The sequence below is a fragment of the Chiloscyllium plagiosum genome, unplaced genomic scaffold (genome assembly GCF_037043375.1).
Source record: "Chiloscyllium plagiosum isolate Xiang-an unplaced genomic scaffold, Cpla_swu_hap1 HiC_scaffold_4, whole genome shotgun sequence".
In the NCBI taxonomy this organism is placed as follows: domain Eukaryota; kingdom Metazoa; phylum Chordata; class Chondrichthyes; order Orectolobiformes; family Hemiscylliidae; genus Chiloscyllium; species Chiloscyllium plagiosum.
In genome coordinates, this window is record NW_028270142.1 from 38,202,775 (window position 1) to 38,218,637 (window position 15,863).

The window sequence follows — 15,863 nt, forward strand, 5'->3', positions numbered from 1 at the left end:
TTATCTTCCACATTTGGGCAATTAATTTTAAAGTTGCTGAAATTCCCCAAAATTATTATTCCATTTTTTTTCTTCAATTACTTAATTTATTTGCATACTTCTTACTCGAACACGTTTCCAGCATTAGGCGATCTGTAGATTACCTTTACAATTGAAAATTACGCGCAAGTCAAATGCTATTAGGTGATTGCACACTTTTTCCACTGTTTTTGTGTCCTTTCCTCCATTTAACCTGATTTCACCCCCTCTTTTTTTTTTTTTAAATGTCATATCCTACTATGGGTAATTTCTAGCCCTGAAATGCACCCGTTATCTTGATTTCCAAACTATTGCTTATCTACCCAGACATGACAATAAAAAAACCATTGGCCCATTGAATCTGCACTGGTTTGTTTGAATAGCAATCTTAACACCATTCCCCAATGATGCTCTGAAATTTTCTCTCCTTCAAGCAATCAGCCAATTTTCTTTTGGAGGCTACTATTCAACCATCAACTCTTCAGACCACATATTCAAAACCCATCCGATGTATTAAAGCTTTTGATAAAAATTAAAATAAAACATTGCAAAAAAGAACCAAGAGACTAAGCTTTTCATCTTCCATTCATTAGATCTAGGACACAAGAAACAAGCTCAGAAAAAAACCACCTTTCAATATAGAATAAGAAACAATTCAGCCAATAACATGAAGGTGTAGCAAGAAATTAAGATCACTCTTAAATCTCAGATATGGCAGGTTGATCGATCAGGTCAACCTCTAGTCCCCATTTAGCAATGTTAAGTCAAATTACTTATTGCTTCTTTAACGTCAAAGCTTCTCCATATTCATCAGAGCATCATTAGGCTCGTAACAGGCCCACACTCCATTCAGTGTAATGTGTCTCTGACAAATTTACTCAATTGGTTTCCCTATTCCTGCCAGCCTATTACAGTTCTGCAACACCTCTGTTTAAATGTTTCAGTCAGTCTGACAGTGCTCCTCTGGTCTCCAGCACTCCACAAAGCATTGTGCACAACTCCACTCTTAAAAAGAGATCATTGGATTCTTGATCACATATTTCAGAGTACCAACTTGCAGAAGTTATCTTTTAGTTAATTTCTTACCTGCAGAAAAGACGATGTCTCATAGAGCTGTTCCACAGTGCTGTCATTTATTGCCAGGTTACCCGTGTATGCATATCTAATGATTATCTGAAGTGTGGGTGCGTCCACATTCTGCAAGTGAACATGTGTTTGCTTGCTTTCACTCAGTCCACTCATAAACATAGCCCTGAAGAGAGATCCAATGTAGGTAATTAACTTTAAGTAAAATGAGACAATAGAGAACAATTACAGAGCCAAAGCAGATAACAATTATTTGTCACTTGCATTTTTTTTTAAAAAGAAATTTTGTGTCCTTACTTGCTTTTCTTTCTTCATTCATTCAAGATGTAAGCTTTCTATTCTCCTTATTACTACTGCCATTTATACCGCATTTTTTATTTTTCTATTCAGTCATAGAGCACACCATAATTTAGCTTGGTGCCAAATTAAATCAGAATAAAATAATCCCAGTAATTCATTTGGATTAAATAAACAGTTAAATTAAACAGATGCAAATACATACTGTCAATACTGGTACATTCCAATAATATTCGTGCTTAATTGGTTTTGACACAGAGTAGCAGCAGTGTACGCCATCAACAAGATGCACTGCAGAAATTCACCATGGCTCCATAGACAGCAATTTCAAAATCCATGGCCCTAATAGTCAGCAGGAAATTGAAAAACAAATTTGTATGGAGATCTCAGTTATCTGTAAGAAGAATCAGGTCGCTATGGCAGAGGGCTTTAACTTTCTAAACATAGATTAGGACTGCCATACTTAAGGGTTTAGATGGAGAGGAATTTGTTAAGTGTGTACATGAAAATTTTCTGAATCAATTTGTGGATGTACCTACTGCAGAAGGTGCAAAACTTAACATACTCTTGGGAAATAAGACATGGCAGGTAACTGAGGTATCATTGGGAGGGCACTTTAGGGCCAGCGACCAAACTTCTATTAATTTTAAAATACTGATGGAAAAGGATAGAACAGATCTAAAAGTTGAAGTTCTAAATTGGAGGAAGGCTAATTTTGATGGTATTAGGCAAGAACTTTCAAAAGCCGATTGGGGGCAGATGTTCGCAGGTAAAGGGACGGCTAGAAAATGGGAAGACTTCAGAAATGAGATAACGAGAGTCCAGAGACAGTATATTCCTGTTAGGGTGAAAGGAAAGGCTGGTAGGTGCAGGGAATGCTGGATGACTAGAGAAATTGAGGGTTTGGTTACGAAAAAGGAAGCATGTAGGGAAATAGATGGCGACATCTTGCAACACGTCCAGATTACAAAGGAGGAAGTGCTGGATGTCTTGAAACGGGTAAAGATGGATAAATTCCCAGGACCTGATCAGGTGTAACCGAGAACTCTGTGGGAAGCTACAAAAGTGATTGCTGGGTCTCTTGCTGAGATATTTGTATCATAGATAGTCACAGGTGAGGTGCCGGAAGACTGGAGGTTGGCAAACGTGGTGCCACTGTTTAAGAAGGGCGGTAAAGACAAGCCAGGGAACTATAGACCAGTGAGCCTGACCACGGTGGTGGGCAAGTTGTTGGAGGGAATCCTGAGGGACAGGATGTACATGTATTTGGAAAGGCAAGGACTGATTAGGGACAGTCAACATGGCTTTGTGCGTGGGAAATCATGTCTCACAAACTTGATTGAGTTTTTTGAAGTAACAAAGAGGATTGATGAGGGTAGAGCAACACGTGATCTATATGGACTTCATTAAGGCATTCGACAAGGTTCCTCATGGAGACAGGTTAGCAAGGTTAGATCTCACGGAATACAGAGAGAAGTGGCCATTTGGATACAGAACTGGCTTAAAAGGTAGAAGACAGAGGGTGGTGGGGGAGCCAAAAAAGACAAAATGTGGGAAAATCTCAGCAAGTCTGGCAGCATCTGTAAGGAGAGAAAACAGCTGATGTTTTGAGTCTAACTGATCCTTTGTGGTGGTGGAGGGTTGTTTTACAGACTGGAGGCCTGTGACCAGTGGAGTGCCATAAGGATCGGTGCTAGGCCCTCTACTTTTTGTCATTTACAGAAATGATTTGGATGCGAGCATAAGGAGGTATAGTTAGTAAGTTTGCAGATGACACCAAAATTAGAGGTGTAGTGGACAGCGAAGAGGGTTACCTCAGATTATGACAGGATCTGGACCAGATGGGCCAATGGGCTGAGAACTGGCACATAGAGTTTAATTGAGATAAATGCGAGGTGCTGCATTTTGGAAAAGCAAATCTTAGCATGACTTATACACTTAATGGTAAGGTCCTAGGGAGTGTTGCTGAACAAAGAGACCTTGGATTGCAGGTTCATAGCACCTTGAAAGTGGAGTTACGGGTAGATAGGATAGTGAAGGCGGCGTTTGGTATGCTTTCCGTTATTGATCAGAGTATCGAGTACAAGAGTTGGGAGGTCATGTTCTGGCCGTACAGGACATTGGTTGGGCTACTGTTGGAATATTGCGTGCAATTCTGGTCTCCTTCCTATCGGAAAGATGTTGTGAAACTTGAAAGGGTTCAGAAAAGATTTACAAGGATGTTGCCAGGGTTGGAGCATTTGAGCTACAGGGAGAGGCAGATCAGGCTCGAGCTGCTTTCCCTGGAGTGTCGGAGGCGGAGAAGTGACCTTATAGAGGTTTACAAAATTATGAGGGGCATGGATAGGGTAAATAGACAAAGTCTTTTTCCTATGGTCAGGGAGTCCAGAACTAGAGGGCATAGGTTTAGGGTGAGTGGGGAAAGAATTAAAAGAGACCTAAGGGGCAATTTTTTCATGCAGAGGGTGGAATATGTATGGAATGAGCTGCCACAGGAAGTGGTGGAGGCTGGTACAATTGCAACATTTAAGAGGCATTTGGATGAATATATGAATAGGAAGGGTTTGGAGGGATATGGGCCGCGTGCTGGCAGGTGGGACTAGATTGGGTCGGCATGGACGGGTTGGACGGAAGGGTTTGTTTCCATGCTGTACATCTCTATGAGTATGACTCTATGTCAGGTAGAGACAAGATAGATCGAATGAATCCTTAGAAGAGTATAAAGGCAGTCGGAGTATACTTAAGAGGGAAAACAGGAGGGCAAAAAGGGGACAAGAGATAGTTTTGGAAAATAGGGTTAAGGAGAATCCAAAAGGTTTTTACAAATACATTAAGGACAAAAGGGTAACTCAGGAGAGAATAAAGCCCCGCAAAGATCAGCAAGGTGGCTCTTGTGTAGAGCCGCAGGAGATGGAAGAGATACTAAACGAGTATTTTGCATCAGTATTTACTGTGGAGAAGGACATGGAAGAGATAAAGTCAGGAAATAGATTATGACATCTTTAAAACTGTCCATATTACAGATGAGGAAGTGCTGGATGTCTTGAAACAAATAAAAGTGGATAAATCCCCAGGACCTGATTGGATGTACCCTAGAACTCTGTGGGAAGCTAGGGAGGTGATTGCTGGGCCTCTTACTGAGATATTTATATCATCGATAGTCACAGGTGAGGTGCCAGAAGACTAGAGGTTGGCTAATGTGCTGCCACTTTTTCAGAAAGGTGCTAAGGACAAACCAGGGAACTATGGACCAGTGAGCCTGACCTTGGTGGGCAAGTTGTTGGACGGAACCCTGAGGGACAGGATGTACGAAAGGCAAGGATTGATTAGGGATAGTCAACATGGCTTTGTTCATGGGAAATCATGTCTCACAAACTTGATTGAGTTTTCTGAATACGCAAGTGAAGGATCGATCAGGGCAGAGCGGTAGACGTGACCTATATAGACTTCAGTAAGGTGTTCGACAAGGTTCCCTACGGGAGACTAGTTAGCAAGGTTAGATCTCATGGAATACAGGGAGAACTAGCCATTTGGATACTGAACTGGCTCGAAGGGAGAAGACAGAGGGTAGTGGTGGAGGGTTGTTTTCAGACTGGAGGCCTGTGACCAATGGAGTGCCACAAGGATTTACTTTTTGTCATTTATATAAATGATTTGGATGTGAGCATGAGGTATAGATAGTAGGTTTGCAGATGAAATCAAAATCGGAGGTGCAGTGTACAGCGAAGAAGGTTACCTCAGATTACAATGGGATCTTGATCAAATGGGCCATTGGACTGAGGAGTGGCAGATGGAGTTTAATTTAGATAAATGCGAAGGGCTGCATTTTGGAAAAGTAAGTCTTAGCAGGACTTGTACATTTAATGGCAAGTTCCTAGGGAGTGTTGCTGAACAAAGAGACTTTGGAATGCAGGTTCAAAGCTCCTTGATGGTAGAGTCACTGGTAGATAGGATAGTGAAGGCGACACTTGGTATGCTTTCCTTTACTGGTCAGAGTATCGACAAAAGTACGGAATGAGCTGCCAGAGGAAATGGTGGAGGCCAGTACAATTGCAACATTCAAAAGACATCTGGATAGGTGTAATGAATAAGAAAGATTTGGAGGGCTCCGAGCCAAGTGCTGACAAGTGGGACTAGATTATGTTGCGATAACTGGTCAGCACGGACGGGTTGGACCGAAGAGTCTGTTTCCGTGCTTATATCTCTATAACTATGACCATCTGGAAGAACAAGGGCAGCAGATACATGGGAACATTACTACCTGCAAGTTGCCTCCAAGCCACTCATCTTCCTGACTTGGAAATGCAACCATGTTCCTTCAGTGTCACGGAGTCAAAATCGTGGAACTCCCTTCCTAATGGCATTGTGAATATAGCTACACCAAATGGACAGCAATGGTTCAAGGAACTAGCTCCCCATCCTCTCAAGGGAAAGGACAGGCAATAAAAGATGGCCAGCAACACCCACTTCAAATTAATATATTTTTTTAAAATCATATGCAGGTTTAGTGGTAGTAAAAGTAGAGAACAAAATATTTTCAAGAAATTGATGGATAGATTGACCATTTTGCATGTTGCAGAGAATAAGTGTAACACCACACACCCACATTATACTAATGATCTCCTTCTGTCAAATCAAAAAGGCTCATAATGCCACTGGGCCTTGGAGCATCTGTCTCTGTTACATGTTAGGCAAACTAAAAATATCATGAAACTAAACATTGGGATCCAAGTCTCAGTTTAATTTCTGATGGATTGCCTAGCTATCAGTAATGCAGGCACTGGCATTAACTTTGTTTAAAATGCAAGGAAAATGGGGAAGATAAGTTCATAACTAAAAACTCATTGAAAAATTTCAAAAAAGCTTTGTAAGTGTAGTTGTAAATTTGTAGAATTAATATTCTGCACAATATTTTCCAAACTTCCAGGATATTCCCTTACACAGAATTAAGGAAGAAACCTGACAGCCAGCTCAGAGAACTGTATTTTGGTACTACATCCCTGAGAACGTTTGGAAGAAGGGATGGAAGGGAAATCAAATGGTCCATTTATTTCCAACTTGAATTAGACAAGTAGTTTTACAACATTAAGTGCAGAAGTTCAAAGAAGTAGCTTCTTCAATAATTAAAGAAAAAGAAAGTTTAAGAAACTCAAGGTGATCTTCTTTGGAATAGTCATATTGAATCTGAAATATTAACTAGTTTCTCAAGCATTTTCTGTCTTTATTTCAGATCTCCAGCATCCACAGCACTTTTTGCAGTAGATCTTTTGATCCTGAACAGGTGTTGAGCAATTTATGGTGACATTTTCATTTCTCTTTCTTTCTAAAGATAAACATGATCCTGCTTGTGATGCTTCAAACTTACATGGATATAACCCATGCCAATTCTGATCTCTAAAATTTAAGACATGCCTGTATATGACCATTAAGTATGGTTATGATAGGACAGATACAAATTATAGGTTTATTTTGTTTTATGTAGGTTTTATCAAGCAGCCATTTCAACTCAGGTTTTTGTTTTAAAGCAGCTGACTGTTTGCATCAATTGAAATTAATCCAGGATTGATCTCCAAAAATAAGTTTTTAAATTTCAGTGTTCAGAAGCTAAAGATCAGAAAACTCAACATTATGTAAAGAGGAAGTTGAATGGTTAAGTAAAACTCATTTCAAATTTATCTGGAAAACATTTAGAAATCTCCAAAAGTGAAATAACAATATTCAAATATAGCAGTTAAGAAAATAAGACGACTGCAATTTACCTGAAATAGGAGCTACATGTAGCAAGAACCATCTTATGACACGGAAATTCAGTGCTCTCTGCAATTAAAACTATATCAGTCAACAGCTGCTGGTCATAGAAACATTTAAGCTGCTCCAACAAAGATACAGCATATTCAGTATTGATCTGCTTGTCTTCCTTATTGGACATGATTGCATTCCATTAATGAATATCTTCACCCAGTTTGAAAACTCTATCTTGAGACTTGTAATTTGTTGTTAAAATGACAAATGGTGAACGATTTATATGCTAATGTTGAAAGCTGGAAAACCCTAATAGACTCGACTTCAAAATATTCCACTTTGAAATAGCTCGGGGTCATTCCATACAATCATATCACACTTCCATTCCAGATGATTTATTTTTGTAAGCTGCAGCATTTCCGTTGATACAAGTTGTGTCACAGTACATGACTAACTTTGAGGTAGAGTAGATTTGGTGGACACACTAGCAATCCTGTTGTTGGACAGAATCAGTGCTGGAATAAAAACAGAAAAAAGATTAGACACTAAATTATATAGTGTTTGCCTTTGTTATTAGTTACATATTATTTGTTTTCACAAAGGTAGTCTGTGTTAATTGGAGTTTTGAGTACAAAGAGACTTGAGAGATCTTGTGGCATAGTGGCAGTGTCCCTACTTCTGCACCAGGAAGCAAATGTTACCTGAACTTGCCGTGTGTCATGACATTGCAACAGGTTGATTAAATAATTTTCAGAATCTTATGGTCATTTGCCTACACTGTAAATTTTCAATACACATTATCAAAAATGTATTCGAGAGCTCATGGCTGCTCATTTTTGGTCTTGCAGGATAAATTGAAAACTATTTTTCAACGCTAATGCAATTCATGGCAAATAAACAAACTTAAAAATGTGTTTATTAGCACTCAAAATCAAGCTTTCTCCAAAACCAATGTAAAATTACAGGCACTTCATTGCAGTTTGCCAGAATAACAGAACCACATTACTAGTGCTCCTAGGACAAGCAGGAATATGGTGTACATCTGGCTGTACCCAAGTATAATTTAGAATTAGGTAAACACATTTTAAAAATAATTTTTCCTGCCACATTCAACAGATATTTTGTCCATGTACAAAAATATTCTAATTGTTGTGAAACTGCACCAATTACAATAATTTATTTTAAATCCTTATCATTGAAGTTAGTGCATATTACAAAATAGATGACCAAGAACCAATTACTTTGGCTTAGTAATTTGAAAGAATTCCTTTTCTGCTTATTATAACAACTCAAGACAAAGCTTTATCATATATTTTTATTTGGAAAGTCAAGCAATTTTTCAAAATTTGAACAAGCATCATTGCAAAAATTAGATGACTTGCTGAGAAATGTTTTCTAAGTTAAACCTGCCCTAGGTACACATCTCATTGGAAAAATCAAGGCAGTGAATGAATGGTCATGTTATTTAACAAATTTTGATTTTAAGCAAGAATCCAATACATTAGCAAATTAAATCTGTCTTCGCACAACAGAAGGAGAAATCAGACTTCAGTAACCCAAAGGTTTGCAGAGCTAGAATTGCCATTTATTCTCCAACATGTTATCATGCTAAACCCATCATTTCATTGACCTTTTCTGCCCCTCACTAAAAGATGCAACGTTAATACACACTTTGAATCTTGGAACATATTTGAACACGGGAAATTAGAATAGAAAGGGGCCATTCAGCACCTCAGCCCACCCAAATTTTAACTCCATTTAATCGACTCCATCAAAGCCAAGGACAATCAAAGAAAGTAAAAGGCATAATATAAATGTCAAATTCTCTCTAAATATAACCTCAACTGAAACTCAACTGAATTTTGGCATTTGATGTGATTGATAGTTTAGAGAATATTCAGCTGTTTAGCCAATTCTACAGACATGAAATATGTTGGGAGACATGACAGGCTCAACGTAAATGCTCTCAGTCAGATGCATCATCTTTGTAAGGAGCAATGTAACAATTCAATAGAATTGTTCCTCTACATATAGTTCATTTCTGTATCAAAATAGTAACCATTTTAGAGAAAAAGGACATAGTCAAAGCAATCATAGACATTAGAATTTTGAAGCTAAGAAAGTGTGACTGCTTCAAAGAATATACTCAGCAGATAATGACAAACTACAAATGAGTTATACATTCCCACCAATTAGCAATATTAATTTCTATTTTCTGGATTAGTGGTGCTGGAAGAGCACAGTAGTTTAGGCAGCATCCAAGGAGCATACAGCTTTGTTCTATGGAAGTATACTGTCTGCCAGAAAGCTATTCGCTATAATTTAATTTTTCGGAGAAACCACATTCAAACACTGGCACAATTGGTAATCCCAGCCCAAAAGACATGGCTTGGAATTTTCACCAAGGGTAAATGATAAGGCTATCAGCACTCAATTATAATGAAGGAAATCTTAAAAATTTCACAGCATGCAAAAAAAATCCATATTTTTTGTCAGAGATACAGTACCCCTATCTTCCGCAGGGTCACCTGGTATTTTCATGGCAGGTTTTCTAGAAGTCAGATACTTACTGTCAAAGCTTCACAGACTAAGCTCACAGTTTCCGAGGGCACTAAGGAACCAGTCAAATCGAGCCACACGCCCAACCAGAAACAAACACCTCAGAATTGAGATGCACATTTATCACACTTCACATAACCTATAGGTGATGTCTCACCACTTCATCTTATGATTTTAGAACATTTCCTGCCTAATGTAAGGAGTCAAGACTATTTTTTAAAAAGTGAAGTTGAGAGATAATTAGGCAACGGCTAATTTGATTGTGTTATAAGATCTAAGTCTTTCAACGAGCAAAGATTGGTGTAAATATACCAGAGCCAAACTTCATGACAGTAATACAAAGACAGTCCAGGATACAAAGAATCCCAATTGTAGAACTTTTTTTTTGCAAGAAAGAAAATCCCATAAACACAACTGAGATAGTTCAGGCCCTTCCAGAATGGAGGGAGACAGCTCGAATGTATTTCACCCAGCTATATCAGCAAAAGCCAAGGTCTGGGTGGACAATGTTCAGCATGACAAGACAGAAAGGGACAAATATGACAAAGTCAGACTAGTCCAAAACTGTTGTCGATAGAACGAATTAAATTTATCTCCATTATCACTGAGCTGACAGCCAGATATTTAACAACATAAACATTCCACTTACGTATGAGGCACTTATTTAAATAAAAAGAATCAGGATTAAAGTAAGCATTAAAGGGGAGGGAAATCTCTGGTGGAGATCATTCTTGGCTCATAAGGCCAACACTGAATCAAGCAATCAGTTTTTCAGGCCTTCCAACTTACATGTCACACCTGATACTCCAAACAGATTTCAATGGCAGCTTCTCACATTCTGTGGAAGAGGGCAATGGAAGTATCTCGCATGGACAGTATTCATGAATTGGGGACAGAATTCCTCAACATCAAAGTCACATTTGACCAGGTGTACCATCAAAAGACCTAGCAAAATTCATCAAGGCTCCTTAGACAGCATTTTCCCAACTCTCAGTCATTACAGTGTAGAAGGACATAGGTAGCAGATACATGGGAAGACCACAACCAACTTCCTCTCTAAGCCATTCACCATCCTGACTTGGAATTATAACTACCATTCCTTCACTGTTGCTGGGTCGAACTTTTATAACTTTCTCCCTAATACTCATGTGGGTGCACCAAACAGGCTGCAGCTCACCACCACCTTTCCATGGACAAAAATGGTCAGGTAATGAATACTAGCCCAGACAGTGAAGCCCATACTCTGAATGACTGAAAAAAAACGAAAGCCCAACTTCTTTGTTGTAGCTACAGTAAGAGGAAATTTACGACTTCCATTTGAGATGATAGTGTGATGAATCGTCTAAGCAACAAAGAACTGCAAAGACATTAAAGAAATATGATTTTAATTAGTTCAAATGAAAGCCCTGCAAAAGACAAGAGGTAGCGATTCACATATTGAAAGTGATTGACTGGGATCAGTGAAAATAAGTAAGGCTTGAATGGTGAGTAAAGAAATCCATTGTTTTGAAGGAGGAACATGAGGGAACAGCTTTTGAAAACTTCAAATGACATTGTAGCCCTAAATTCCAGATATACAGATACCAAGTACAGATACCTTCTGGGAGCTTGGGACTGACAAATTTGTCTCTTTTTTTTTTTTACAATATTCTGAGAGTCTGCAGATTTGAATTGGTATGTTCTTAACAGTGAAACACTAAATCAGAACACCAAGATCTGTCAACATTCAAATCTTAGAAACTGAAAATTGAAATGACAATTCTGTTAGAAGAGAATAAGAAATTTGAATATTTGTGTTTCTTAAAGCACACTATCTCCAATCCTACATGATTGCACATTGTCCAAAAAGCAGTTAATTAAATATCAAATAAATGTGCTACCACTCCAACCAACTAGTTCCAGCATGAATCAAACATTCACTAACTATAAGAACCCAAATTCAAACATCAAAGCCAAAGAACCAGAAGAACAGCACCCTACAAAAGTTACCATTCCACAATAAAGCTATGGAAAGGAGCAATACAAGCTTATCCCTCATATACAGATAAAATTCCAGAAACTGATTACAAAACCCCCTAAAAATGTTGATAGAAGAACGAGCATAAAAATGCTGATACTTGCACATACTGATCCAATCTTTATGTCACATACTTCACTCTTTAAAGTACTGCTCTGTCTAGAACTCCGGTTGTTCAGAATGACCCAGTAATGCAGCCATAATTACAAAGGTTTTGATAAAAAAAAAAATCAGTTTTGCTTTTCTTTTCCTGTACTTTTATGCAAGTACTTTTTTTAAAAAATTGGTGGAAGTACCAATGATCAGCCATGGACAACAAACTAAAAAATGCTGTAAACTTAAAAGTAAGTAACCTTCATTAACTTCTTCCTTTGTTTTGAAGATCAATTTTAAGAGATTTATTTTACTCATAATAGGAAGGAAATGTCAATTCCGGCAAAACTACCATCCAGAGAGCAGAGCACAATTTAGTGCTAACCATTATGATGAAATAGTTCAAATTTTCAGAGATTGACTCAACAAGTTTTTGGAAAATCATCACCAAACAGCCCATTTCCAATTTAATGGTGAGCAATGGGCCTGAATTAGTCAATAATGTCATAGTAAGAGAATGCGGAGTTAAAAGCGACTAACATGATTTAATTCAAATTAATGTTTCAGGGGAATGGGACAAGTCGTGAACCGAGCCTAAACTTAAGAGTAGGCAAGGAGCAGTGGTGATCCCACTGATTGACAAAGAATAGCAAAGGAATATTTAGTGCTACAAGGCAAGCACTAAAGATTTTTAAGAATATATTTTTAAAATGCTGCTGATAGTATTAAAGGCTCCTTAACAAGAAATGCAGGTGTTAAGTGGAAATCAGGAAGTAATAAACTTACTAAATAGCTTCAGATGAGGATAAATAACCAAGAATACAAAGAAAACTGGGGTTACCAATTAGATTCGATGACCAAAACACAATGAAACGGCAAAGATAACAGAATTAAGGTTGGACAAATTTCCAGGGCTGAGATTTCCATCCCAGAGTATTAAAACCAGGTAAGGAAACTGTTGACACATTAGTCATAGTTTTCTTGAATTCCCTCGGATTGGAAAATTGCTCGTTGTTCTACTATCAAAGAAACTTCCAACCTGTGAAGTGATCGGATGTCTTACCTGACGTCCAGTGCTGAAAAGCAGAGATATTCCCCTACATTTAATTAGAAAGAATGTGTTGTCTTCAGTCCTAGCTCTAAACAAGACTGTTTAGCTCTGGATTCCCTATCCTCCCCCCCCCCGCCAAACTCTCCAGGTCAACAGCTGAACCTAAGTTTGAATAGTTGATTCCAATTACATACCTGTGCCATTACCAAAATTGCTTATGTCCATCTCTACACTATCTTCTGACTTGTCCTTACCTCAGTTCATCTGCTGCTGAATTCTTCATTCATGCTGTTAACTTTATTTTTACTTCACTCTACATACTACTCTTCATAAACTAGACGCCATCTAAAACAATGCTGCAATGTTCTTACTTGCACCAAATCCCATTTACCTAACACTTTGTACTCACTGAGCTACATTGCTTTAGATCTAAAATATGATTTTTAAAACTCAGACATAAGCAAAAACCCTCAGATGCTGGACAATCAGGTAGCAAAGAGAGGAAACAGAGTTAATGTTATGGTCTATGACGGAAAGTCACATTTTAAGTCTAAATACAGTGCAACAAAAACAAATCAACTAATAAATTTGCAAAGGAATCTTTAGGAAAGAACAACCAAAAGCTTTTTTTTTAAAACGTTTGATCAATACCAACTTCAATCAGAAGCCAGGGAAACTATGAAGGTCTGAGGGGCAAACCAACTATTATTAGCACTTCCTTTATATTTTGTTTTGGGTACCCTCAACTTCAATTCCACATGCTCTCTTCTCTCTTTGTCAACAAAATAAAAAACACTATTTTCTAGCCACCTTCAGTTCCAAGTAAGAGTCATATTGGACTTGAAATGTTAGCTCTCTCTCATCAGATGCTGCAAGTCCTACTGAATTTCTCCAGCAGAGTTACTTTTTTTATTTCAGATCTCTAGCATTCACATTACTTAGCTTTTATCTGATTACAGTTCAAAATATAGTTCTAGGCTATATGGTATAATGACCTCGCAGGGTTGTGGAAATCCAAAATCAGGAACTCACTGAAATTGAGATTGTCAACATTTTTGCCCTGCAAATCTAGGGGTTATAGAACCTAGACAGATACATGTTACAGATCTTCCATTATCAAAATGAGCAACTTTTCCTAATTTACTGTTATTCCAAAAGAAAATGCCAAATGCCCTTCAATATTCAGGTCACAGCCTTGATTAACCTGCATCCATCACCGCAATGGCTATCAAATCATATTTATTTCTACTGATTTAGACTCTAAAAGCTGTCTTTTTACCATTTTTCAATCTCTGTTCATATCTGCTGGTGCGCCTAAGGTTGTACATTTTGTTTCTTCCTGCCATTCTGATTATCATTACCAAAATCACCACCCTGCTCTGTCATCTTATTGCTTTCCTTAAATCGAAAGAAAGGCTGCACAAGGCAGATCTGGACAGAGTGTAAGAATAAAAGGATGACTTAAAAGAAGAAAACTGAATATGTCACAAAGCAAATTTGAAATATGAAAAATGATAGTGAGAGTTTCTGCAAATATTTAAAGGAAAAAAAAAGTAAAGCCAGCATTGGTCCTCTAGAGACAGAAGCTTGGGACTAATTAATGGAAAACAAGGAAATGGCAGAAGCATTTGTGCCTGTCTTCAATATAAAAGACTTAGAAAAATTCTTAAAGATACTTGAAAATCATGAGGTGAAAGGGAAGGAGATACTTAAAACAATTACCATTACCAGGAAAGAGGCACTGGGAAAACAATTAGACCTAAAGGCTGACAGATCCCCAGGAGCTGATACTTTCCATTTTAAGAGATTTTTTTTTAAAATGGCTGCTGAAATAGTAGAGGCATTAGTCATAATTCTTCTAAATTCTTCAAATTCTGGAAGAGGACCTACAAATCAGTAAATAACAAGAAATAAGCAGGAATAGACTATTCAGCTATGTTCTAATCTAATACTATTATTCAATATGTGGGAGATATAGAAAACAAGAAACTGTCCAGTTAATATAAAAGATCACAATATCACTGGATATTACTGGAATACATTGAGGTGACAGCAGGATATCTGGAAAATCATAATGGGAGTGAGAAGAATCAATGTGACTTTGTGAAAGCCAAGTTATTTAATTAATTTACTACAGTTCTTTCAGCAATTAGTAGGCAAGGTAGATAAAAGGGAACTTGTAGATATGGTGTGCATAATTTCCAAAGGATTTGGTGAAGGGGAACAACACTATACAAAATAAGAGCTCCTGAAGTAAGGGATAACATATTAGCATGATAAAGAATTGATTAGCTAGTTAACAGGAAGTAGAGACTAGGCAAGTTCTAACCAGTGGAGTGTGTACCAGAACAACTGGTCACACCAGTTCTCACTGGAATTAGTAATCCAGTGATTCAGTTAATAATTATGAAATCTAGTCCTAGTAAAGGAACCGTGAAACTATCAATTGTTGTAAAAATCCATCTGGTTCACTACTGTCCTTTTAGGAAGAATATCTGCCATCCTTAACTTGTATACTACATGAGACTCAAATGGCTATTATAAGGTCATGGAGATGAACAGCACAGAAAAAGACCCTTTGGTTCATTTTGTCCATGCCAACCTAAATTAACCTAGTCCTATTTGCCAGCATTTGGCCCATATCCCTCTAAACCCTCCCTATTCATATACCCATCCAGACGTCTTTTAAATGTTGAAATTGTATCAGCCTCCACAACTTCCTCTGGCAGCTCACTCCATACATGCACCACCCTCTGCGTGAAAAAGATGCCCCTCAGGTCCCTCTTAAAATTTCTCCCCTTAAGCTTTGACTCCCCCCACCCCAGGGAAAAGACCTCACCAATTAATCCCATCCATGCTCCTCATGATTTTATAAACCTAAGGTCACCCCTCAGCCTTCATCACTCAAGGGAAAACAGGCCAAGCCCTATTCAGCCTCTCCCTAGAGCTCAAACCCTTCAACCTTAGCAACATCTTTGTAAATCTTTTCTGAACCATTTC

The 15,863-nt window shown here is 38.0% G+C and overlaps 1 protein-coding gene across 2 annotated transcripts in view; it reads right to left on the bottom strand.

Annotated features, from left to right (window-relative positions):
* kbtbd2 (kelch repeat and BTB (POZ) domain containing 2) overlaps positions 1-15,863 on the bottom strand; it is a 28,850-nt gene that overhangs the window by 9,575 nt on the left and 3,412 nt on the right. For both annotated transcript variants that reach the window (XM_043688808.2, XM_087986166.1), the window contains exons 2-3: positions 7,161-7,658; positions 1,105-1,270 (exon numbers count right to left, since the gene is read on the bottom strand). In XM_043688808.2, the coding sequence (XP_043544743.2) occupies positions 1,105-1,270; positions 7,161-7,330 (336 nt within the window). In that variant the 5' untranslated portion in view covers positions 7,331-7,658. The remainder of the gene's footprint in view (positions 1-1,104; positions 1,271-7,160; positions 7,659-15,863) is intronic.